Raw genomic sequence first — 25,803 nt, forward strand, 5'->3', positions numbered from 1 at the left:
ACTTTTAGTTATGACATTACAGGAATAATAATTTAGCCAGTTGGGCAGTCTTTGGGTAAAGATAACATACATTGAGTCCTCGCTGAATGTTGTCAATAGGGCCTGCAACTTTAAGCAAAATGATGTATAACGAAGTCAGTTTTACCATAGGCTAATTCATATAAACACAAGTTAAATTCTCGCAGCATCAAACATTATAATGAGACGTTGTATTTGGATAAAGATAGCACATTTCTGCTAAACTCTACCAAAAATCAAGTTGTATATCAGATTTCATTTCTGGACATGCTAGCACATGGTTTTCAGCCCTTTTATGTAACCCTTTTGGCGGAGAAAAGGAAATTAAGTTCATCAGGAGACATATTCTAACTTCTCATTATGGTGACTGGCAAATAACCCAGAGATGCGTTTCTTTTAAACCGGTGCTCTGTGTTTATGCTACATGGAGGCAGGGTCTCTCGTGTCTTTTACATAATCCTCTTTAAATTTTTATCTTGGCTCTGCTGTTAGCTCCTTCTTGGCTTTTACCTCAGGCTTGTGTTAAGTGGGGATGTTTGCCTCTAGGATCATCATATGCTTGTTAGAATGATGCATATTCCTAATGATCAGTTTTATCATAGTGTTAAATAGTTACACCAATTTTTTTTTGTCTTTGTTACATATAAGTATAAAGTCTCTACAGAAACATTTTTTAAGTTCACTTTAGAGGACAGTTATTCAGTTGCTTTAAATTACCTGTCGAGAGGAACACGTACCTCCCAATCTCTAAAATAACCTCATAGACCCTAAATTCAGTGCATTCTTAAGAGGAGATCCCCAAGATCTTCCAAAACCTATTACCTTTTGTTATTTTAGACCAGATTCTACCAAAATTAATGTATTTGTATTGCTTAATTGAAGCATCAAGTACTTGAAAGAGATGGAAGGTGAAGGAGTCTAGAGGAGGGGAGGAGGAAGCCGTGATGTGAGGGTGAAAGAAAGCCCAGGCCCACACAGCACCTCACCTGGGCTCACTGACAGTGGAGGAAACAGCCCTGTGTGCCTTAAAGACAGCTCAGCACTGTGCCGTACACTGTACAAAACCTGTGATCCCAAATCACCAAAGAAAAGTTCAGATTTGAGGAGTGGGATTGGCACACGCTTCCCAGATTAGCATTTTACAAACTGCTTTTAAATTTTGTTACTTGTATAATCACTAAACCCTCCCTTACCTGGAGGCTTTTCTGGCCGACCCTCCTTACCCTTGGGATGTTAGATAAGTGAGGCACAGGGATCCTGAGTGTCATGCCCCAAGCTAACTTCAAGTGTCAGGAGCTAAAATTATCTGGGCTCCTAATAATCTCCGATTTGTAATTCTCCCTCAGAAGGTTGCACCCGTTCCTATACACTGGCAGCATTTGCAGCTCTTGGAAAAGCCCCTTGCTCCTTACTGATCAGCATTGGCTTTATTGGTCTCACCCTGAGCCATATTTAAAGTTAACGTGCTCACCAGCCAGTTTTCTTTGTAACTTTTCAGTATGTCAGGGAGGTAGCATAGTATTTTTATTCTTGATTTCTCCTACAGGCTGACATAATTCCTGTTTAAATATCTGGCTGTAGTAGTCTAAGGCTGTAAGAAACATTTAATGCTTCAGAAAGCTATACAGTTTGAATTACTGTTAAACAATGTGTGGCCTGGAACAGGAAAGAGAAGAAAATAAATGGCCATTGAGATGCCTCTGTGGCTACCATCCATTTACTAGCCTGTAATTGATGGAGCCTTTTGATGTCCAGCGGAATTTTGTTTTCCTCTTGGAAATTTATCGCCGGTCCCCACCTCACATGGTGCCTCACATATTACTTGAGACTTTTATTTGTGGTATCTCTATTATGTTGTTGACATTAATGAGCTTGCTGCACAATATCAGCAGAGAAATAGTGTTGCTATTTGGAATGTTAATGAATTGCTTGCCTGGCCAATTGCCATTTGTTCCAGTGCGTGTGTGTGTGTGTGTGTGTGTGTGTGTGTGTGTGTGTGTGTAAAAGAGAGCCAAGGAGCAGGGGTGGGATTGCATTTTTTTCCTCCCTTCGCAGCCAGTGACGTGAGCTGCGCCTGGAACAATCAGACTGGCTGCAAACAGGGTAGTTGGAGGCGCTGGGGGAGGCAGCCTGGTGCTCGCTGAGCCAACGCGACCGCAGCGCTCCGAGCTGCTCAGGCACAACCCGGCAGAGCTCCTCCGGCTTTCGAGCCTTGCAGCGCCTGGAAAGTGCCTTTTTATTTCTCCAAACCCCTTCCCCGGTGAGCCTTCGCAATGATTGGCGTGAACAGTGTTCAGAGCGCCAGCAAGGTGCGGGTGAGGACCTCGGGGTCCGTGAAATACTCCCGGGAGGATTCTATCCGGCGGCAGTCCCACCGGTCAAAGTCCATGAAAATCTCCAACTCCTCGGAGTTTTCTGCGAAGGAGACCAAGGTAAAGAAATGCCGCGTTAAGCCATGTGGACGATTGCATGTTAGGATAACAAAATCCGGTGCCACCTCTGCCGGTGTCCGGCGTTCAGTGGCAGCCTGGGAAAGTAAGGTGTGTGGATGGCTCTAGGAGAATCAGGTGAGACTAGGTGAGAGGGGTGGGTCTGAACTCCAGATGCGAAGGTGGCTGTGGCTGGGTCAGTCTGTAAAGAGCCAGTTTGTGGAAGAGAAGGGTGAGGCGGTGCTCAGAATGACATGATTTGGGGAAAGTGTCGGTTGGCACGTTGATCTTGCCTTTAGTCTCAGGAAGGGTGTCTGACGAATGATTTGTCAGTGCGGTGTATTTTTAGAACATCGGGAACACAGACATCCTCTGTGATTTTATCGTTCGGTGAGTTCCTCTTGCTTTCCCTCCTGCTCTGCCCCCAGTATGTGGAGCCGATACACAGCGGCGACCTGGCCCTGTCATACCCCATCCCTGTCTTGTTCGGAGCCCTCAGCCTCAGGTGTATGGAACTGGGGAGGATTTCTCCCTTCCTGCTCCTTACATGTATGTGTGCCGACGCCGGGCTGCCTTTAATCACTGTTTGTTTTTTTAAGTCTGTCTGTAGGATAACATGGTCCCTGTTCATATGAAATGTGAAGGGAGTGATTATGTAGTGAAATGGGCATTTACTACATGCAACATATTCTTGAGAGTCTTCCCACCACCATCTGTGTGAGCAGGGTGCTCAGAAACACTCCCACTCCACAGGTTTAAAAATGGAATAATAGAATCATAGGATCACAGAACTGTGCGGCTGGAGAGGGAGACGATTGTGATGGGATCTGGAGGTTTGACAGTGCACAGAAAAAGCGTCAGGAGGGGGAGCTCAGTGTCATTTCAGTCTTCTCAGGGGTTCGATATCCACACCCACTGAGAGTGACATTAGGCTTGTACCCTCCCAGTCCCCCTTCTCTGACACTTAGATTATTAAAAGACTTTGGTAATGATAGGTTCCCCTCAAAATATGGCAGGGGCGGGGAGAAGGCGACAGAATGCCTTAGTGTGACTTTAAGAAACATGTTGGCTTCCCATCCACCCCCTTAGATTATGACACAGTGGGATCTGACCCCATCAATCATTAGCAAATTTTCTGGCTGGAACGTCTTCAGCTGTAGCTCGTCCCTCCTTAGTATTTTTTAAAAGCTGTAGCTTTAGGGAGAAATGTGTCCGCACAGTCCTGTTACTGTGACCTGCATGGGGATGTACTGGTTTCTACTGAAACTGTTCCCAGACCTCCTGTGGCGTGGTGACTATCATCTCCCACTGAGATGGACCTGGGTGGCCTGTTGTATTGTTAAATCACCAGATGTGGGTAGGCATGATTCTCAACACGCCTCTAAAATGGGCTTCTATGAAGAGTGCTAAGAAGCATCTTTAGATTTTGTTTTAGAATGGATCTTACCCACAGTATGCAGTCAGAGGCTTCGGGGAATTAACAGACCATCATCAACTCTCAGCAATCCCTGTGATAATTTAAGCTTTGCAATATTATTTCTTCACCCAGAATCATGGTTGTGTACTTTCATGTTGGAATCTAGCATAGATGCGAAATGAAGACTCCCTATGTCTTCCCTGCCTGTTACCCAGAACAGGCTCTCTTTTCCGATATGCATCTCTACAAGAGAAAGCCAAGCCTTTTTTGGGCATATTGCAAACATTGCAAGGAGTGAACAATATAAAACACTCCTGGTAGAATTGTAGTTAATAGGTTGTCACATGGTACATTGGAGATTATAGTAACTTTTTTTTTAATTATATTTTTGAGGCATATGTGGTCGCTGAGTTCTGGAATGTGTATTGAAGAATGTATCCAAGTTCCCAGTATCTCACAAGAGATATTTTTATAGGATTATGTAGTCTTTTAAAATTGAACAGGAGAAGTAGCTAATAGAAAACCATTAGACTAGGAAATTAGATAAATTGAACTTAATCATTCACTAGCCATTTTTGTTCCCTAAATGAAGTGAACTGAATAATGCTGTAGGCTTGTACCCTGAATGCAGTGAACTGAATTACATTATAGATGTGTATAAATACGTAGCAACATATATTCCTATCTACAGGATATACACTTTACTCCAGAGGTTAATAATCAGAACTCTCGTTCACCTTACTTAAATCTAGTAGCACTTTTGTAGCACTTAAACCAGTATTTCTTCCTGCTAATCATGTAAATAACACTTTTTGATTATCCGATGCTTCATTCAAAGTGCAAAATGTCTAACCTAATGATCAGAAGAAATTACCTCTCGCCACACACACACACCCCCCAAAGAAAGGGGAAGGTACCATTAATTCTCGATGCCGTACTGGGGTTTAGTTTTGTCTCTTTGGAGCTCTGGCTCTCTCTAGAACAGGTATAATAACTGTTGCCTCTTCTCAGAGAGTTGGAGTTAGAACATATCGCATATTCCTTGAAAGCTTTCATTTTTTTGCAATTTTAACTTCTGTTTTATTGTTCGTTAAAAACTAATGATTTATTTAAATATCGATTCATCATAGTCCTCACTCTTTATCTAGTTTATTCTTCTTTTTGGCCCTTCATTTGAAGCTAGTGTTAAAGGGCTTATTAGAGGATTGGTACTCTTGCCTTTGATTTTAGCAAAATATCTTAGCAGCTTTCCTTGTTCTCATTTTAAATTCAGAAAATTGTATTTTCTAATCCTTTGTAGTTCATATTGAATATTATTTAAACTACTGAAACAGTCTATAAGTTAGTTTCTTCAACTCAATTCTTTGTGTGGCCTTTTCTTTTTTTCTTTAAGGTATTTTAAACTCTCTTTAGACCTCTGGATAGAGTGTGGCTTTTTTTTTTTTCTAGATAACATTGTTTACATCAAATTCTGGAGCAGATGAAATGGCAGGTCATAAACGTCAAGTTGTTTTGGAAGAATATTTAGGCATTTTGTAGAGAATGCATGTCTGACGTGGGTTTAAGTTATTCGTCAGTGAAGGGTCTGATACTGGAAGAGTTACCAGTGAGGCTCCTGGCCATGAGGGGGCAGTGCAGACCTTCCTGCTGCCAGAGCCCGCTGGTTGCTCTTCCTTTGACAGAAGTAACATTTTGGAACCAATTTCTTGAAAGGTGAATACTCTAGAATTTGGTGTGTGCAGCATAAGAAGATGGTGATTAAGCCTCAATTCTGCCATACATTTCCACATTCCTCCTCTGGATCTAGGTACACCTCAAATATAAATTATTTTGGTGTGATTTAATTTTTAACTTGAGTAAGTCAACTATAGGTTTAAAACATAAATCTGTAAAAATTCATGTTGGTGATATCCCTTTTTCCTTCCCTGTCTCTTACCAAACTACCTTATACATTATACATTATAGTTTGGGGAAATCTCAGCTCAATGCTTCTGTTTCTTTATGTTGTTCCAGGTGAACATAAGATGCATGGTTGAATCCTTGAGGCATTTTTTTAGGAATAGTTACGAGACTAGAGATTATACCAAGACTGTTTTAATTTACTATTGTTTGGATTCAGATGAACTATTTAAAGTTATTATTCAAAGAAATCAATTTCTCCAACAGTGAAATTTCAGAGGGAGCCCCCTGGTACTTCTTTGGGTGGTGCCAGAGGAGAATGTGGGCCCTTTACCCCATGCCCTGGTGCTGGTGCTGGTGGTCTGGCCTGGGTTCTGCTCACTAACTGGCAATGGGCGCCTAGGTGAGTCACTCCTCCCTGAGGCTCATCCACAAAATGCAGGGGTTGACAAGGTGGTATCTTTGTTCTGAATAATGTTAATTTTAGAAATATTGTGGGGGTTGATGGGAGTTCTTTCCTCTGTAAAAGGAACCCAAAGACTGAGTGATGAGCTGGATCCAGGGAAGGTGAACTGTGTATGTACTTTGAATACACCTCTTCCTGTGCTAGATGTTAACCGTAAGCATGTTAAACATGCTAAACATGTTGCAATAGTGTTGAAAGGCACCATCAACTCTAGTCTCTCCATCTTGCACAGGCTTGGCTTGTTATTTCCTTAGCATTGTTAGGTAAATATTAATCATTTCTCCCCTGAGAATCAATCTATACAGTAAGGAGCCTTGAGGAAATCATCCCGATGCCCTTTGGCAGCCGGGAGCTTCCCCTGAGAGATTTGCAGATAGCTGCATTTCCTTACTGCATCTCCTTTTTTCTTTGCACTGAGTCTAGTGCCTGGGAAGGAGGTTCAGGTCAGATGGGTCATTTATAGCTGTCTACTCAAAAATGTCTATGTCATAGAATATGGGGAAAATCCTTAGTCATAATGTGAAAATCTCCCTACAAATGTCTTTTGACATATTTTTTTTATTCTTAAATTGAAGCAGAACATCTGTTAACCTCATAAATTCATTCATTAGCCCGATCCTTTCAGAAGGACAGTAGATTTAAACTCTTGGAGTCAGAGTATCAAGAACTTCTCTCTGTGCTAGTTAAAAGCCTGGCACATGAGAGAAGCAGGGAAGAGGTGTCTTTCACAAAGTAAATCTGGTAATGCAAAGATAAAAACAATTTTATCTCCAGAACTCTAATTTTCTTTTATTGATTCTACTTTCTTCCCACTGGAGTTACTACTTGTGTTGCAAGAAGTCGTCAACTAGAAAACAGTATCGACTAGGTATTCCATCAGCAAAGGGATTATTTAGGGAAAAGGAAGGACTGCAGTCTGGTGCATGCAGACCCGGTGAACCAGACACAGAGGAGGAACGGAAAGGGAGAGGGAGTTGAGGGGGGGCTGTTAGCAACCCTAGAGGTCTGCTGTAACAGGGTTCTTCCCGTGAGCTCAAGAACTCCTCCCACAGACCCTCCGATTGATTATGTCCAGGTTAAAATCTCTGCCATAATTTTATCAAAGTTATGCTTTCCGTTCAGGTGTGATTCTGCCAGACTAACACATTTTGATGCTTTCATATAATCTTTACCCCACAGAGGTCTTAAGAAGAGGCCTAGCCCCTCCTGGAAGGTAGCTCTACAGACAACATCATTATCAATAGCTGTTGAACGCTCTCAAGACTTGAGTCAGCCTTGCCCCAAAATAGAGTGCCTTTGGTTTTTTCACTACCTTCGGTTTTATTTTTAAAACCATTTTGTTATGAAGCTAACAAAATGATATTGGCTTTGTTGTTGAGTTTCTGAATTTCTCAGATCTTGCCAGAACTTCCTTGTAAATTAATACTTTTTTTAAAAATGGATGTTGAACAAACTCTGCTCCTGATGAGATGACACTTGTTGACCCTTGAATGTAATTAAAAGCAGATCTTCACCTCACCACTCACTATTTACCTATTTCCACTTGATTGAAGTGCCAGTGGTGTGTGCTTGGTGTAAGTGTCTCTAGAATAACTCCCAGTGTCAACACTGCATTTTTGCTCTGCTACGCCCATGCCTTTCTGTTGAACACACTCTTCCAGTGGTGGTGTCCTAAAGCAGGGCTTTCTCAGCTTCCACACAGGACTTGAACATTGTAAAGAAAATGCTGTTTCCCGCCATTGTTCCTGGCAAGTAGTATAATGCCCCTGTCAAAATCATGGAGAGGGAAGAGGAAAAAGCTGTGAAATATTGTTACGATGACAGATAAGGGAGAAAAAAGAATGCTGTACTGGGAATTTTGTGGTGTTGTCGCAGATCCCGGGGGGTTAGTAGCATCATGATACCTGAAGTTAACCGTCAGGAGCTCTTGTGTGGAGCTATGCACGGTGACCAGATGGCCTGCGTTTTCCAGGATGGTGTCTTTCCTTTATTGCTGTCTGTTTTCAGATCATGCCTGCTCGCCTGTTTAGAATTCAGGGATTGCATTCAGTTTAGGGACTAATAGGAGATTTTTGGAGATTTTTTTGTTTTTAATTTACTCATCCATAGTGATATAGAAGCCATGAATAGCTGGGCAAGGTGGCTCCTCAGTATTTATCATGGGAGTTACTCTTCTATGTCTGACTTTAATTACAATTTTGAGCATTACCTTATCCTGTAAGTAGATACTTTTCATTACATTTTTAAAATCCAGTCTACCACATTGGACGGTACAACATTTAGTATACAGTCTGTGTACACACACCGTCTGGTTTCAGTGGAATGTGTTCTTCTAGGTAGATCACTTAGAATGCTTCATGTCAGAATTTTTAAGAAAGTACTGGCTGAGGCCCTCTCTTCGTAGTCTGACTCACCCCCTGAAAGGACGCCGGCTGTAGCCTGCAGTTGAATGTTAGGATGTGTCCCCAGGCAGCTGGAGACCTCAGTGTCTGCTTCATCACCGGATTCAAACCTGAGGAGCCAGGGTTTTGCGTGATCCCACTATAGGCACATGTCATTTTTTTGCATTTCGCTTTATTGTGCTTCACAGATGTGCAGTTTTGTAGAAATTGAAAGCAAGACCCTCCACCAGAAAAAAAGATTACAACTTACTTACTGTCGTGGTGGGAGCCACACCTGCAATATCTTAGAGGTACATCAGACAAGATTACAAATCCATCGAAGACACAGTACTCTCCTTGCACCGAGGTGCAGTTCAGTAGGGTCAGCTCTAACTCTACAACTGAGGAAGCCTCTGGGCCATGCCAGGGTGCCCACAGCAGGCATTGGGCCTTCTCCAGACCCTGGTGCCCAGCAGCTCAGGAGAGGGGAATTCATTTCTATCCAGCTTTTTATTGGAGTTCTCTTCTAATCCAGCATAAGTAAACTGAAGGGTTAGGGTCAGCTTAACTGGTTGTCCTAATGGGCAGACAGAGACAGAAACGTGCTTGGAGAGAAAGGCCTTTCGCTGTCAGAGGGATGATAAAGCGCCAGGGGCTTGCTGATTTTTTTAGTTCTGTTCCCCAAAACACTTTTAAAAACAGGTGAACTAGAAAGGCCCTCCAGAACACTTTTCTTATGATTGGGCAGTGTGTTTAGAGGTTTTGTATGCCTCATCAGCACCCTGCTGTGATCTCTGAGACCATGAGTAAGTGGTATTTATATGCTGCAAAAGTATAACTCAGAGTTTAAGGTAACAGTATGCTTTTATTTCTGCCTACATAAACACACTAAAATGACAGTAGAATTCAGATATTCAGGGACACAGAGGACAAGATAGGATTCCCTCAAGATGTCAACAAAGTCTGAAAGACGGAAAGCACACAGATTTGTTAGCTAGTTTAGTACCCCAGAGAAAGCTGAAACCTAAGTGTCTGAAACCCAAAGCCAAGGAAAGAAGGGGCTGACTCCCCCCCCCCGGAACACAGGAAAGGCCTAGGAATTGGAGGCACTGGCTGCCTCTGAGGGCAGTGGGTCGGAACAGGAGGATCTCATTAAAACTTCTAAAATGAGGAACTGGACACTCCAGGTGGCCTCCTCTACTTTGTATATCCCAGTGACCGTGTTCCCCACGTCCGCAGCTCCTGCCTGGGGAGATGAGCCCAGAGACTTCTGATTTAGCAAATCATCCTCATTCGAGGCCGTAGTGAGAGTCCCACGTTCAGAATAGCAGGATTAAGGGAAACGTGCACACGTTTCACAGTCGGCAGTCTCCTCCCTCTGTGCTCACCCATGTGCCGCGTCTCAGTTACTTGAAGAGGAGAAGGCGGGCTAAGCAGCAACCAGGGAATGTGATCGCGAGAGGCCGAGGGAGCCCCGGTGATGGGGAAGGGACGCCCTGGGACGCAGGGGTGCAGGAGATGGTGGCGAGGGAGCATGCAGGGCGCTCCCAGCGGTGCCACTGAGGGCGCGCCGTGCCCACCCGAGGGAGGGATCCGCAGCTCTCTTGGGGAGAGAGCAGATGACTTAGAGAGAGGCCCTTAGGAAGTGAAGACAACAGCAACAAAGTGAGGCGGTGGGCAACCCCGGGGAAAACAGAAAGTTCATAAAAAGCGAAGGTAGCTTAACGTGCACATAGCTCAGGGGCGACTTACAGCTACAGAGTCGCAGTGATGTGGGCACTGAACAGTGACTTGCCTCCAAAGTGGGATTGTGGTGCGATATTAGTGGAAGGACTGGGAGTGAGGAGAGGAGAGAGCGAGAGTCAGCAGTGTGTGTGTGTGTGTGTGTGTGTGGACAGCTCAGTGCTAATTTTCCAGTTTCACATTGCAAGTCTAGTTCTTACTGAAATAGAAAAACGCACAAGGAGTTGGAAGAGGCTACCTCTGCCCTGGCCGGGTGGCCCAGTTGATTGGAGCATCATCCTGGGCACAAAAGGTGACAGGTTTGATTCCCATCAGGGCACATACCCAGGTTTCAGGTTCAATCCCCAGTCGGGGCTGTACAGGAGCCAACCGATTGATGTTTCTCTATCACATTGATATTTCTCTTTCTCAAAAAAAAGAAAAAATCAATAAACAACATATCCTCAGGTGAGGATTAAAAAATATGTTTTTAGAGGTTACCTCTGGGCTGCAAGAATCAGAGGTAAAGCAAGGGATTGTTATGTTCATTATAAGTCTTTTAGTAATTTTTTATTATAAAATATGTATGTATTGCCTTTATAAAAATTAAAAATGAATAGCAAGGAAAATAGCATACATAGGTACGTATGAAACTGGAGTGACTAGACTGCTTTGTGTATCCTGATTAACTTTGTGTTTAGTAAACACCAAGTAACAGAGACGTCTTTTAAAAAATTACATCTATTAGCCCAGCCATTATGGCCCAGTGGTTGAGCATAGACCTATGATCCAGGAGATCGGGGTTCAGTTCCCAGTCAGGGCACAAGCCCGGGCTGCAGGGCCGATCCCCAGTGAGGGCGTGCAGGAGACACCGATTATGACGCTCTCATTATTGATGTTTCTATCTCTCTCCTTCCTCTTTCTGAAATCAATAAAGATATATTTTTTAAATAAATACATAAAATAAAAAATAAATTAAAAATTACATCTTTTGCAAAACAATGTTCTAGCAGCTATGGGACTAGACTGTGTTCTTCTGCTAGTCACTGCCAAAGTTTCCAGCTATAGTGAAAATGTTAGTGTAAGACTGGTCCTTTCTTGGGAAACAGTCCTTATTTTGAGATTGTTTTTATTACTTATTTTTTATGGAATGATGGTGATAGTATTTGTTTTGTTTTCATTTATTAAATTTATTTTCTCACTTGGCTAAATAAAAAGCTGACAATCCTATGTGAGTTCTCAAAACCTCTTTTGAAAATTTTCCATTTTATGAAATCCAAAAGCCTGGTAGCCACTGGATTAGATTATTTAATTTGGCTGCATTGATTGCTTTAGATAAAATCTATTTCCATTTGTCTTCATTGCTCTGTCTGATGCATGGAAATGTCAGAACAAATGCCCTGCCTGGAGATCTCTCAAAATGTCAAAGTCCCCCAGGGGTCGTTTCTACCAGCCATTTACAAAAAGAGCACTGCATGTTGCCCAGCAAACAATTTTTAACTGTGTACATTAACTTTATCATCCTGTCTCCATAATCATTAAATATAATTGATCAATTTGATCGGGTATTTAAAAAATACTGCACATAATTTACAAGGTCACTTAGAATTTATGTTTTCCTTATGTTGTAAAATTGTGAAGCATCCTTTATTATGGTACGTGCCTGCCACATCCCAACAAGCAAGGTTCACCAACAAGAGGGTCTCACAACAGATTATGGCAAATACAACCCAGAATCTTCTTTGAAAAGATTGGTTACTGTTATATTTTTCAAAAGCATAGCTTAGCTATCCAAATCCAGACAAGTTGTTGTTGTTGTTGTTTTAATTTTTTTTTACCCTCACCCGAGGATATTTTTTTCCATTGATTTCAGAGAGTGAAGGGGAGAGGGGGAGAGAGAGAGAGAGAAACATCAATGTGAGGGAGAGAGAAACATCAATGTGAGAGAGACACATCAATTGGTTGCCTCCTGCACACACCTGGACCAGGGCAGGGATCGAACTTACAACCCAGGTACGTGCCCTTTACTGGGAATTAAACCCTCGACCTTCCTGTACACGGGGCGATGCTCTAATTCACTGAGCCACGGACCAGACAAATTTTTGATAAATAAATTACAGTGCCAGAGGATCAGGATGCAAGAATTAAAAACAAAACCAGGAGATGACTGTGATTGCAATGACTTTGAAAAGGCTCTTGCTTGCACAGGTCAGAGAATAGGTACACATGCTGAAGGATGCTCATATAGAAGAAGGTGATGATTCACTAAGACCTTAATCACATTAACTCTGTCCAAGCTCTCAAGCTCTAAGGACTGCTACATTAACTCACATCTGCAGCATGGTTTGGGCACTAGTTTCTAATGCCCACATTGATTTGCAGGTGAGGATCCTTTCATGATATATGGTGCCATCCTTCCATCTATGCCTCTCTGAAAATACCTCTTTACCTGTGATTCATATCCTGTTCCCAGCAGGGTTTTCACATTGTCATAGCAAGTCCATTTTGGGAATGAAAAAGAAGTACAGAGTAGTGCATAAAAACATGGGCTCTGGAGTCAGATAGCCCTGTGTTTGAGTGCCAGCTTTGCCACTAATAACTCCATCACCAGGGTAGGGTTTTGCCCTATTTAGCAAGTAAAAATACAGACCACCCAGTTACATTTGAATTTCAGATAAATAATGAATAATGTTTAGTATAAATATGTCTCTTGCAAAATTTGGAGGCATACTTGTGCTTAAAAAAAAAAAAGTTACGCATTGTTTATCTGAGGTTCACATTTGTCAACCAAGAGAAAAAGGCAAGTCTGCAAGGCAAGAAAAGCATTTATTCGGGGTCTTGAGTTATAACTCGGGAACACAGATTCTAGCAACAACCATAAAAGTGTCCCCTCCAGAGATCAGGTACAGGGGCTTTTAAAAGAAAAAGGGAAAAAGAACATTCAGGTTACACGAGTTGTTTACCAAGAATTGTGATTGGAGGGAAATTTATCTTTTACAAGTCATTGGTTTCTCATGGACATCTCTTTCCCTTACGGGGAAAGAAACTTTTTTTTTGTAAAGTCCTTGAAAAGCACAGCTATTTTGTACAGTCCTTGAAAAGTTCTTTCTCAACAAATAACTTCTTTTGGCAAGTCAGCAAGGTCAGTGCAATTTGTCCAACAAGATGGAGTCACTGTGGTGATTTCTTTTCGCACGTTGAAGCAGGCATCCTGCCTTTGATCTGGCAGCCTACAGCCTGCAGCAGGTAACAGTCTGCCTAATCCCCAGCCTTGAGATCAGTGGAGTAAATCAGACTTCGCAGGTTGTAGAAGGTTAAATTTTAAAAGGCACCTACGTGCTCAGCCCCGAGCCCAGCATGTAACAGGACTCAATAAATGTCCACTATATGGAGGGTCGTCCTTCACTTGTCAGACACCCAGCCTGGTGTCTCCTAAAACAGACAGGACTCCAGCTGTAAAATGGAGTTGGATGCCCAGGTTGGAGTTTTGTGGCAAGTTCTAAGATCCTTGAGAGAATACTGTACTAGTTGGAAGTATATAGCATATACTCTGTATAGTACACAGGGACGGTGTACTCTTGTCCTTCTCAATTTGGGGGCAAGAATTATGTAGCAGAGGCCAGCTTGTGTGCCACAAAGTGGACCCAGGAAGTGAAAGGGTTTTTTTAGAAAAAATAAAAAGTCAAGGAAAAAAATTAAAAGGCTCTGCAGTCGAACTGCCCTATGGTTCCCTTTTGAGATCTGTCACTTAGTAATACTTAACCTGTCTGCACCCCATTTTCTGCACCTGTAAAATGGGAATGAAACGCAGGGGTTGGGGTGAAGAGTAGATGGTGCAGTGCATGTCAGCCCTAGGAACGGGTCCTGGCGCTTGTTAACTACTCAGTAAATGTTAGTTGTTGGCATAATTCGTCCATGATGCCAAACTGCCAGCTTGATTGAAAGTTAGTGGTTCTGCCCTCACCCAGCATGTGTCTGGCATGGGGTGCTGACTGGCTAAGGGGAGTGGAATGGCGAGATGCTGGGCGTTAAGTCCAAGTGGTCCGTGAAGTCTAAGGAGGACAGGAGTGGACTGCACATGACGGCAGGAGTACCTTTTACTTATATTTGTTTTACAGAGCACGTAAGTTTCCGTATTGATGCTTTCATTTCATCTTCGTGACTCTGTGAGGCAGGTGTTGTTACACCATCTTTACAGATGAAGAAACCAGAGGTAGTGTTAGTGGCCTAAAGTCACAAGCTGATGGAACAGGCAGGTTTGATACAAGTCTACAGATTTCTAGTCCTTTGGTCTTTTTTCTACATTTACTGTCTCTCATCGTAATTGTGGTATTAAGATCATTATCACCAAGATCCTTGGCTTCTCAACCGATGTTTTTTTAAAATATGTGCTGTGGTCAAGACAATTTATGAGGCATTGAGGGAAATAAAGAGAAGCAGAAATTTGATCATGTGCAAGGAGTTAAAAATCTAGCATCTAGATTTTTAGTTGAGAAAGTAATGTATGTGCCATGTGGTAGGCACTCAAGTAGTATATGTAATACACTGTACAGATGATATGGAATTGTGCACCTGAAACCTATATAATTTTGTTAACCAGTGTCACCCCAATAAATTCAATAAAAAGGGGAAAAACATTCACACAGTACAGAGAAGATTATATACTGAAAATTCTCTTTCTCACCCCAGTCTCTCCAAAGGCAATTGCTGTCAATGGGTTCTCAATCCCTTCAGTCTTATAACAATATATCTACCTCATTTTTAGCTTAAATGATTTTAAATACTGGTAGATAGCAATATATCTCAGGTGCACTGTTGAAACTATCTTACCTAAGTTTTAATTTGTGCTTGAGGTTTGCGAAAATGGGCCAGCCTTCTTCCATAATTTAGGAAGATAGCCTGATACGCCCCAAATCTGCCACTGCCATCTCCCAGTCCAGGTCACCTCATCTCTCACCCAGATGCCACCAACCTTGCTGCCAGTTCCCTTGCTCTCTTCCAACCCTTTCTCCACACAGCAGCCAGGGCAACTGCTTAAAATCCTCCAGTGATTGGCCAACACACACAGAATAAAGCCTTGTTTTTTGTTCAAACAGCCCTACTCAACCTGTTTGCCCTTATGACACACCATGCCCTGGGCCCACCATGCTCCAGCCACCCTGACCCTGACCCTGACCCTGACCCTGACCCTGTTTCTCTGACCCACCAAGCTCAGTTATGCCAGGAGCTGCTCACTGCTCTTCTCTGTATCGCTGCCTGGCTACTCCTTGGCACTCACACCCTAAATGTCTTTGCAGTGAGGCCCTCCTCCCCCTTAGAGAATCAAATCAATGATCAATGTCTCTCTTCTCCTTCCCTCCCTCATCCCCTCTCTTCCATTTTCATTCTTGTTCACATGCAATTTTAAAATGTTTTTTAATTTATGATTCATGCCTGGGATTTGAGGGCAGATAGTGATCCTGCTAATCAGTAACCATGGCAAAAAAAAGTGGGGGACACAGGAAAAGGGAGCAGGGACTAGGGAAAGGAGCAGTTTGAGAGTTTGACCAGGTGATTCCTGAGATCCCTGTTTTCTGTAGAATCATAAAATGGTTGATCTGAAAGAGGGTCTAAAACGATAGCCTTATGTAACCCTCTCATGTTGCTTATTTAGAAAATAAAGTCCAGGTAGATGAATTCATTTGTCTTACAGGGGCAAGTTAGTGACAGCCAGATGCCACCCCACCTTCAAATTCTGAAATTCGGTCTGTTTTCTCTTCCGTTTAGTTTTAGTTTTCCTCTAAATACATGTAATGTGATGTCATGATAGAGACCATGTGTGACAGTGTCTTGCACGTTGTAAGTAGGAAGTACAAGGTTAGGCGACTGTTAGCTGACTGTTGCTTGTTACCCGAAGGGCCCCGTGTTGCCCCTTGTGGCCCCTGCAGGCAGGGTGGGTTCCCCTGAGCCCAACACGGTGCCACTCTAGCCTGTAGAATGTCCTCAGAAATGTTTATTATGCAGTGAATTATACCAGCTAATTACACTTCAGACACCCTTTCAATACGGCAAGGGCTTTCTGATTAATTTTGTAGTGTCTGTCATGGGTTTGTGCTGGTGCAGCTGTTTAAGGGCTCAGACACTTCATGGTCAGATGCTCCCGCCATGGCCGGCCGGGCCTGGCCATGCACCGCAACACAAGGTTAAGTTAATTGTCCGGGACATCGATTTTGACTCTTTTTACATCCAAAAAAATAGATCTGACTTTAGATGTGGAAAAAAACAACACACTCAAGATAAGTTACTTGACACTGAGCATGCTTCTGTCACCCTGAGGGAGAGCTAAAGAGTTGAATGTCTCTGAGGTGGCTTGTGAATGTATTTAACTTACCCCCTTTAAACTTGGGTACATGAAAACTGTCCATTGGGTACTGGAACACAGGTCGTGTAAAGGGAGTCAGTTTCTAGAGACCCGTCTCCATTGGGTACGTCTCCCTAAAACGGATCTGCCTATGAACACTCTTGTGGCAAAGCTCAGGCTGTTTTTCCTTTTTTACTTCTGCTTGACAATTGCCTCCTGGAATTTAAAAAAACAAAACAAAACATAACTCTCACCCATAACCTTTTTTGATACTGCACAGGTATAAAAACCTGCAGGGGTAGCCCAGATGGGTGTGGCTCAGCGGTTGAGCACTGACCTAGGATCCAGGAGATCGCGGTTCGATTCCCATCAGGGCACATGCCCGGGTTGTGGCTCGATCCCCAGCAGGGGACGTGCAGGAGGCAGCCGATCAATGACTCTCTCATCGTTGATGTTCTATCTTTCTCCCTCTCCCTTCCTCTCTCTGAAATCAATAAAGATACATTTTATTTTAAAAAAACCAAAAAAACCTGCAGGAGTAGAGGGGGCAAATGAGTCCGTTATAAACACTGGTTTTAGGGGAGCCTTCTTTAATGAGCGGGTAATGCCATTTTTCAATATGATATTAAGGCATAGAGAGGAAGACAAGTTGAAGCCTGTTGTTTTTAGGGTATTTTGAGTTTTCCTGACCAGTTTGAAATTCATTTGGTGTAACTAGTTTTATCATTGATTTTTAACCAATATCATTTTCAGACACAGTCTGTCTCTGATCAGACTTCCAGAGTGGTGCATATTTAATTCTGTACTTGAAAGCGCTTCATCTGCATGAAACAGCACTGCACTTGAAAACGATGGCCGTGGTGCTGATGGTGTCACATTTCTTGCTGGGTGAAATTTCACCATGGTCTCTGTCAGTCTCACTGAGGGGAATTGGAAGCTATGTCATCCTCTGTACTTTTCATAATAATTCAAGGAGCACAGAGTGGGGAAATCATTGGAGTTTAGAGGTGATTGAACTAAAATGCATGAATTTCATAGACTGCAAAATGTGCTCGGAGAGAGAGGAGACTCATGGTTACACAATGCATGGTAATGGGGAAACTTCAGAGAAGCAGGCGTGGGCTGTCAGTGACAATGCTAAGCCATGAATAAAGTAGCATTTTATCTTCTCGAGGAGCAATCAAAAGTGAGGAACAAAAACTTAAAGGAGAATTTAGACCCAGATACTTTGATCTCTGTAATTTAAGCCATTTACTTTGCTCTCTCCTTTGAATTTGAAGACTCAGCTGCCCTGTTTAGTCTCAGTGGGGGTACCTGACTGTTGTCTAGCCCCTGGTTGAGTGGCAGGAACTTCAGTTAGAGAAAATATTGGCAAACTTGGAAAGCAGGGACTTTTCACCAAGGGTTCCTATCAGAGCCTCATGCAGGCATTTGGAAATATTCGTGTGTAGGTTCTTCATCTGGGAACATGATTCGGTAAATCTGGGGTGGAGCTCAGTAATCAGTGTTTTAAAAATTTCTTGGCTGATTCTGGTGTGTACCCACAGACCTTCAGTTGAGACCATGATAGTAAAAGGCTACATTTTACCCAACGATCGACTCTGGAAATATTTCTGAAAATCAACCTGTGGGTATGGTCATTCTTTATTCCGACATCTGTCCTCCATTTATACGCTGGTGTATTCGTCTCCTAGGGCTGCTGTAACAAAATTACCACAAACTTGGTGTCTTAAAACACAGAAATTTATTCATTTACAATTTTGGAGGCCAAAGTCTGAAATCAAGGTGTCCGGGAGGTAGTCTGTTCCCTGCCTCTTCCAGCTTCCAGTGGTTGCCGGCATCCCTTGGCTCGTGTCTCATTGCTCTAATTTTTCACATCGCCTTCTCTGTCTTAAGTCTCCCTCTGCCACCTTCTCATATACACACTGCTTCAGCCCAGGTACTCTCCCTGTCTCAGGATCATTAACTTAATCAGGGTACAAACTGCATGACCACTGATATCAAAGGTTAGGGGGCCTGCTGGGGAGGAAAGGTCACCCTAAGTAGGGCAAGGTCCTTGTTTTCTCAGTTTTACCCGTTGCTAGACACCCAGGGCTTTCCACCCTGGTGACCGTCTGTCCCTGGCCCATCGACCTTGCTCTGCTCATGTCTGTCTGTCTGCCTACTGTACTAGGACCCTCCCTGACTTGAGTATTTTATATTACCACGGACATTAACTACCTTGTGCTTTATATATCATGTTTCTGTACTCAAAAAATTATATATTTTATACCAATACAGTTTACTAAGGTTGAGAGTACACTTTCTCCATTAGGTCTTCGTGTCCTAGCTCCTCTTTATGAGTTTGTGACGCTTCGGGAACATCCAGGTGCAGCTGACATGTGGAGCTGAAGTTCACAGGAGCTCACGTGGGCTGGAGATAAGCCCATAAGTTCACTCATACGTAAGACATAAGATGAGGGAGATAGGAGTAATGAGAAGGGTTATCCAAGGAGAGGGGAGAACATTCAGGAGACTGCGTACGTGTCACGGGAAATAAGAAAGAAAATATTTGAGGGTCGGTGCTGCTAAAAGGTGCAGAGGAGCAGGGACACTGAAACACGGCCTTAACTTAGCACTGAAGGGAGCTGGTGACTCTGCTGTGATCAGTTTTAATAGCGGATCAGGGACAAAAGCCAGATTGCCTGCATTGAAGAGATTAAGTGGAAATAAGAATTGCAGGAACGTCTCTCAGAAACTTGGCTTAAAAAGAGAGGCTGAGGAACAGAGGTGGTAACTGAGTCGCAGAAGGGGGTTGGGAGAGATGCACGTTTGGAACCTGTTAGGGTGGAGCCAGTGAAGGGGATGTTGCCACAGACGGAAGCCATCGGGACCAGTGTTAGGGCTCAGCCTTGCCGAGATGGGACACCCTTCCCTTACATCAGGAAGAAGGGAGTAGATGCCGGTGCAGATGCCTTTCAGGGAAAACAGGGAAAAGTTAAAGGAGGCTCATGAATGAACCTCTGCTGAAGTTTGAGGCGATGACCCTGCAGGGGCATTAATTTGTGCTATTGTTTCATTTTCTCTGAACTAGTCACATACAAATAGGGAAGGCTGTGAGGTTCAGGAGGATTGCACTGGTGCTACCATCTGTTTTATAGATGCCCCAACGCCCTTGACTCTGGAGAATCACACCAGTTGGTATCTTTTCAAACTGGAGCTTGGAGAAAGAACTGTTGGTTTTCTGTTGTTGAGAGACTCAAAGATGTGAATGGGTGTTGCTTGTTGTAGACACATTTCTTGTGTAGTAAAGAAACAAGGAATGGAGATGTTTGGGGTGAAAAGAGAAGAGTTGAGAGGAGAGGGGAGAGAGTTTTAAATTTCTGTGTCCCTGAGTCCAGCTTAATATCTTTTTATGATTTGACTACATAAACTATTAGGTCCCCTTTACCTTTAAGATAGAGTTTAGGTATTTGTATTTGAAACTAAAGAAACCTTAACTAATATATGGGATATAAATGTGGAGAAGTCAGAGTGGGGTTGGTCGAGAGTTACAGGTAGAACAGAAGATCTTAACAAGACTGGTTCAGGTGACCGAGCGTGGGCTCTAGGCTGCAGGGGGCAGGAGGTGATTCCTGTGATAGAGAGAAATCCAGGGAATTCAGTTCTTAGCTAAGTAGATAAAGGGATAGGAAGTTGTGACAAGGGTATAAGTGTGTTGGATGCATTTGCAAAACAAATTTTGCTTTCTTAAGAAAAATAATGAATCATCAGAAAGCTCTAAAATGATTCATGAAAATCCCTGTGTAATTTCTCAGTTGAAAAGGTTAAGGATAACATCCCCCTTTTAGGTGTGTCCTGTTGTATACACAGGAGAGGACTGGACTTAAAACATGCCAAGTTTGTTGAATTTTACAAGATATTTTATAATCGATTTTTGTTATACTGTATGTTTTTTTTTTTACCGTATGTTTACCATTACTGATCAGGAAGCAAGAATTTTCTAATTTGGAACTCAGTACCTCTTTAAGCAAAATATTCTCACGGGTAGAAAAATTGAAAAAAACAACAACACTTGTTCTGGAGCAGAATTGAATGTATTAGAAAAACTTCAGAACTTAAGATATCATTCTCAACTACTTTATGAAGAGATTTTTAAAATCTTTACCACATTGTTAAAGTACTCTGGGTAGTATTGAGTATGATAGTTTATAAAAACTTTTAATGATCTGTCTCTTTTCAATTGTAGCTTCTCAGCCCACTGTCACTTGTGGGTTCAAAATGGCTCATACAAGTAATAGAATCCATTCAGAAAGCATTTATCCAGTGAGAGCCTCCAGAGTCTTGAGTCAGATATTTCTCTCTCCGCACTTCTCTAAATGCAGCCTCATGGGACCGGTGGAGGGGAGCCTTTGTCATTATTGTCACCAAGGCTCTGTCCCCCTGTCCCCCACCTCACACACACCAGTATCACACTAACTGTAAAGCAGGATCGTAACGTTAGACCAGTAAAAGCTGCTTCAGTCATTGGTATAGAAACTCTGAAATTATTCTAAGATGTTTTTTTATAACTGGCTCCCCTTCCATGTATCGTGCTCTTTAAGTTGTGAAAATAGTTATACTTATTCCATTAATGAAAAGGTATAATTACTCCAGTATCTAAACTAGTGAAGCTACAAGACCGTAAGAAAGAGAAAATATGTGGCCCGATCTTAATCATATCGTGTTCTAAAGAGGGTGTCAATAGAGGGGCGTCTGTGTGGTGAACTGCAGGACAGCGGTGTGTGTTCACCTGTTTCACAAAATGCTGCTCACCCCGTGCTTGTTTGCCGGGCCTGGGGGCTGCTTGCTGAGCCCCTCAAGCCTTTCCCTTCTGTCACTGTCTGAACTCAAAATGTGGAATGGAATTAAAGTAATTCCATCTTGTTTTCTGTCTTTACAGGCTCTCTACAACTCCATCAAGAACGAGAAGCTTGAATGGGCGGCGTAAGTAGACTGAATGTCAGCCTTTTAGTAAATGAAGTCCTCGCCCTTACTGCCTTCCTTTCTGCCTGAGGCAATCCTAGAGACGGATTAAATATGCACCGACAGCTCTCATTCTCCACTGGGTCTTGCCTGCTTTGTATAAGACCTCAAGTATCCCATGTCATCTCCTTTGAACCCAGCATGCTGCTATTCTGCTTTTAATCTGGTTGCTGTGCCTGTAGGCAGTTCATTCCCTTTTCAGTGTATCCGTTTAAAAGTAGAATTCTAAAAGAAAATCTGATAAAATTACATACATTTCAAAGTCCAACATAAATGAAATTATTTGGTACCATCCACTTATTTTAATTCTCTCTGGCCTATCATCATAGATCAAGGCTTTCCATTCCTATTTCCTATGATATTAGTTACACCGGGATATTGATAGATACGTTTGAGAAATGATAGATTTAAACAAACTTAAAAAATGTTAAACTGTAGAACTTCCAGAAGCTTCTACAATGCCAATATATATTGCCGATCTCCACGAGAGGAATACGATTTGAAATGTTTCCTGATTCTGTTTCACAGTAAAATGTAGTGTTTCAAGATACGTCCTTTGGGAGATACTATTCCAGATTAATTACACCCAACTCTAAGTAGACCGAAGATACTACTCTTGTTCAATTTTCATTGATCAATGCTGCAGTTAAGAATTTAATCTTTAAAAAATTATTAAGAAAGAATCTTTACTAAATTTTTAATGAAGTTGTCAAGAAGTTGGGTCAAATATGTTTTTTTAATTAGGACTGCATGTGAATTTTGTTTTTGATATTCTCTCATATTAAACACCCATAAATATTTTTCTGCCGTGCGACCTTACATGTCAATCTGTGATGAACTTGTTTACAGAATCCTAGCATGGGGATGAATATTATTCTTTCATATGCACTGGGAGAAGTGGTTTAGCAATTGACTGCATCTCACACGTAATATGCTAGAAAGAACAGAAAATATCAATACCTCCTGAATTGTTTCCACTAATTATAAGGTCGTATGGTATTGTTTTAAATTAGGGATTCAAAGTTTAAGTTGAGAGTATAATATTTACAAGTATATGTGATGGCTTATGTGTCCGTACGTACATATAGATATCACAAGATTCACTTAAAGACAGTGTATCATTTCAAGGAAAACTCATTAAGATTAATAAGAATTCGCGGTCTTAGATCCAAAGGGATCATTTTTGGCTTAATCTCTCTTTAATAGAAGTGGGTTTCCTAAGAAAGTTTCATAAATGATGTACTTAGAATCTTGCTGAAACAGCAAAGGCATATTCTGTCCTATGCTAGAATATCTACTCGAGAGAAAATTAATAAAAATGAAATAGTTATAAGCATATTCACACTAGAGGAGAGAACGTTTTAAGGATTCTTTTATAAATTTGTCTATAAAAGCAAATAAATACACTTCTGAGGATCTGTATTGTAAATCTAGATTTTTGAGATACTGACTTTGTTATTGTAGGCTTTATTTATAATTTATGTGTAGTGGCAATTTGGTGCACGAAAGCTTGATCTTGGGCCCTATCCATGTGTGGATAGTGGGAGTTTACCCAAGAACTGGACTCTTCTATTGCTGTCTTGACCAGTCAACAGAGCATCGTGTTCAGGCCCCAGATCCCAGAGTCAGATAGATTTGGGCTTGAATTCCAGCTTAGCTACAAAGATGCTGCTACAGAATTTGTAGGAAAATGTATACCTGCAGGGGAGGTATCTTGATGCTGATTTTAGAACCTCAGAAGAAATCGAATTACAGAATCATGGAATGTTATAACTGGCAGGACCTCGGGGGTTTTTAGTTCATTGGTTTTCTAACTGGGTTCCATGGAGCCCTAGAGGACAGACAGCTGGGGCCTCCATAAGCAGAGTGAGTGAGGGGAAGGGAGAAGGTAACAGGGACTCAGTTCCACCTCCCACAAGCATCACGCCTCTTTCAACTGACAAAAGCAGCCCCCCTGTTATCTTTGTAAACTATACATTTGGTGTTCTACTTAATATTTCTCTTTTTAAAGGTATCTGTACTTAAAATTTTTTTTAAAAGTACTGCTTCAGTCCAGTGTTCTCATTTCATGTATGAAGGAAATGAAGCCAAGGAGCATTCATCAGCAGGTCCAAAGTTACGGTTAGTGTCGTGGCAGAGGCAGGATCTGTTCCCCGGGGACCCTGCTCCCACAGCCAGCCCCCTGCTGCCCCGCTTCTCTGTGGCCACATACCCATAACATCTTGGCTGGGCAGCGATCGTGTCTGGAAGTCTCGATGCCAGCTTCTGATACAGTGTGAGCTCAGAGAGGTTTATATTAAAATTAAGTGCTCCTGGAATTACTAGTATTCTTCCCCCAGGCAAGTTAGGTAGCTAGGATCATTCCTTCATCTGTTGCCCAATCCATCTTGAAGCCGCTGCGTCTGGGCCTGGCCCAGTGCTGTGCCCTAGATACAAATATGAAAAAGACACATTCTCTGCCTAATGAGAGCACAAGGGGCTGGAAGGAGGGTGGATCGTATGAAGAGGAAAACTTAAAAGTTGAAGTGAAGCGTGCAGTTAGCTAACCCACCTTGCGAGGGCCTCCGCTGGCTCTGGAGGGACAGTGGCCCTTTCTTCCCCAGGCACCTTGCCCCTTGCTCGTTCATGAAGCATCTGCTGTTGAGCTGCCCTGCGCTAGCGGTGAGCTGCCCTGCACTAGCGGTGAGCTGCCCTACACTATTGGTGAGCTGCCCTGCACTAGCATTGAGCTGCCCTGCACTAGCATTGAGCTGCCCTGCACTAGCGGTGAGCTGCCCTGCACTAGCAGTGAGCTGCCCTGCACTAGCGTTGAGCTGCCCTACACTATTGGTGAGCTGCCCTGCACTAGCATTGAGCTGCCCTGCACTAGCATTGAGCTGCCCTGCACTAGCGGTGAGCTGCCCTGCACTAGCAGTGAGCTGCCCTGCACTAGCGTTGAGCTGCCCTACACTATTGGTGTGCTGCCCTGCACTAGCAGTGAGCTGCCCTGCACTAGCGTTGAGCTGCCCTGCACTAGCGGTGAGCTGCCCTGCACTAGCAGTGAGCTGCCCTACACTATTGGTGTGCTGCCCTGCACTATTGGTGAGCTGCCCTGCACTAGCATTGAGCTGCCCTGCACTAGCGGTGAGCTGCCCTGCACTAGCATTGAGCTGCCCTGCACTATTGGTGTGCTGCCCTGCACTATTGGTGAGCTGCCCTGCACTAGCAGTGAGCTGCCCTGCACTATTGGTGTGCTGCCCTGCACTATTGGTGTGCTGCCCTGCACTAGCAGTGAGCTGCCCTACACTATTGGTGTGCTGCCCTGCACTAGCGTTGAGCTGCCCTGCACTAGCAGTGAGCTGCCCTGCACTAGCGGTGAGCTGCCCTGCACTAGCGGTGAGCTGCCCTGCACTAGCAGTGAGCTGCCCTGCACTAGCGTTGAGCTGCCCTGCACTAGCGGTGAGCTGCCCTGCACTAGCGGTGAGCTGCCCTACACTATTGGTGTGCTGCCCTGCACTATTGGTGAGCTGCCCTGCACTAGCATTGAGCTGCCCTGCACTAGCGGTGAGCTGCCCTGCACTAGCATTGAGCTGCCCTGCACTATTGGTGTGCTGCCCTGCACTATTGGTGAGCTGCCCTGCACTAGCAGTGAGCTGCCCTGCACTATTGGTGTGCTGCCCTGCACTATTGGTGTGCTGCCCTGCACTAGCAGTGAGCTGCCCTACACTATTGGTGTGCTGCCCTGCACTAGCGTTGAGCTGCCCTGCACTAGCAGTGAGCTGCCCTGCACTAGCGGTGAGCTGCCCTGCACTAGCGGTGAGCTGCCCTGCACTAGCAGTGAGCTGCCCTGCACTAGCGTTGAGCTGCCCTACACTATTGGTGTGCTGCCCTGCACTAGCAGTGTGCTGCCCTGCACTAGCGTTGAGCTGCCCTGCACTAGCGTTGAGCTGCCCTGCGCTAGTGGGGTGCTGCGGAGCCCAGAGGGCAGGGGTGCGGAAGGCCAGGGGGCCCCCACCCCAGGAGGTCCCACAGCTCCCGGTGCCGGGAGGGAAGGGAAGGCGCTTCTCTCTGACGGCGCTGCGATGGCGCGAGGTGAGGGGCCCTGGGCGCAGGATCTTACAACATGGGAGAGCTGTTGGGAGTTGGGC

At 43.5% G+C, this 25,803-nt stretch overlaps 1 protein-coding gene across 7 annotated transcripts in view; it reads left to right on the forward strand.

The window, feature by feature from the left end:
- PSD3 (pleckstrin and Sec7 domain containing 3) overlaps positions 1-25,803 on the forward strand; it is a 461,071-nt gene that overhangs the window by 347,004 nt on the left and 88,264 nt on the right. For 6 of the 7 annotated variants that reach the window (XR_013998104.1, XR_013998105.1, XM_081127019.1 and 3 more), the window contains one exon: positions 21,594-21,637. Coding sequence is in view for 5 of the 7 variants with exons in the window: in XM_081127019.1 (XP_080983145.1) it covers positions 21,594-21,637 (44 nt within the window). In the remaining 2 variants the exon portion in view is untranslated. Of the gene's footprint in view, positions 1-1,877; positions 2,451-21,593; positions 21,638-25,803 lie in introns of those variants that run through there. The other variant, XM_081127022.1, reaches the window with a different exon arrangement.

Source organism: Miniopterus schreibersii (genome assembly GCF_964146895.1).
Source record: "Miniopterus schreibersii genome assembly, chromosome: 2".
NCBI lineage: Eukaryota > Metazoa > Chordata > Mammalia > Chiroptera > Miniopteridae > Miniopterus > Miniopterus schreibersii.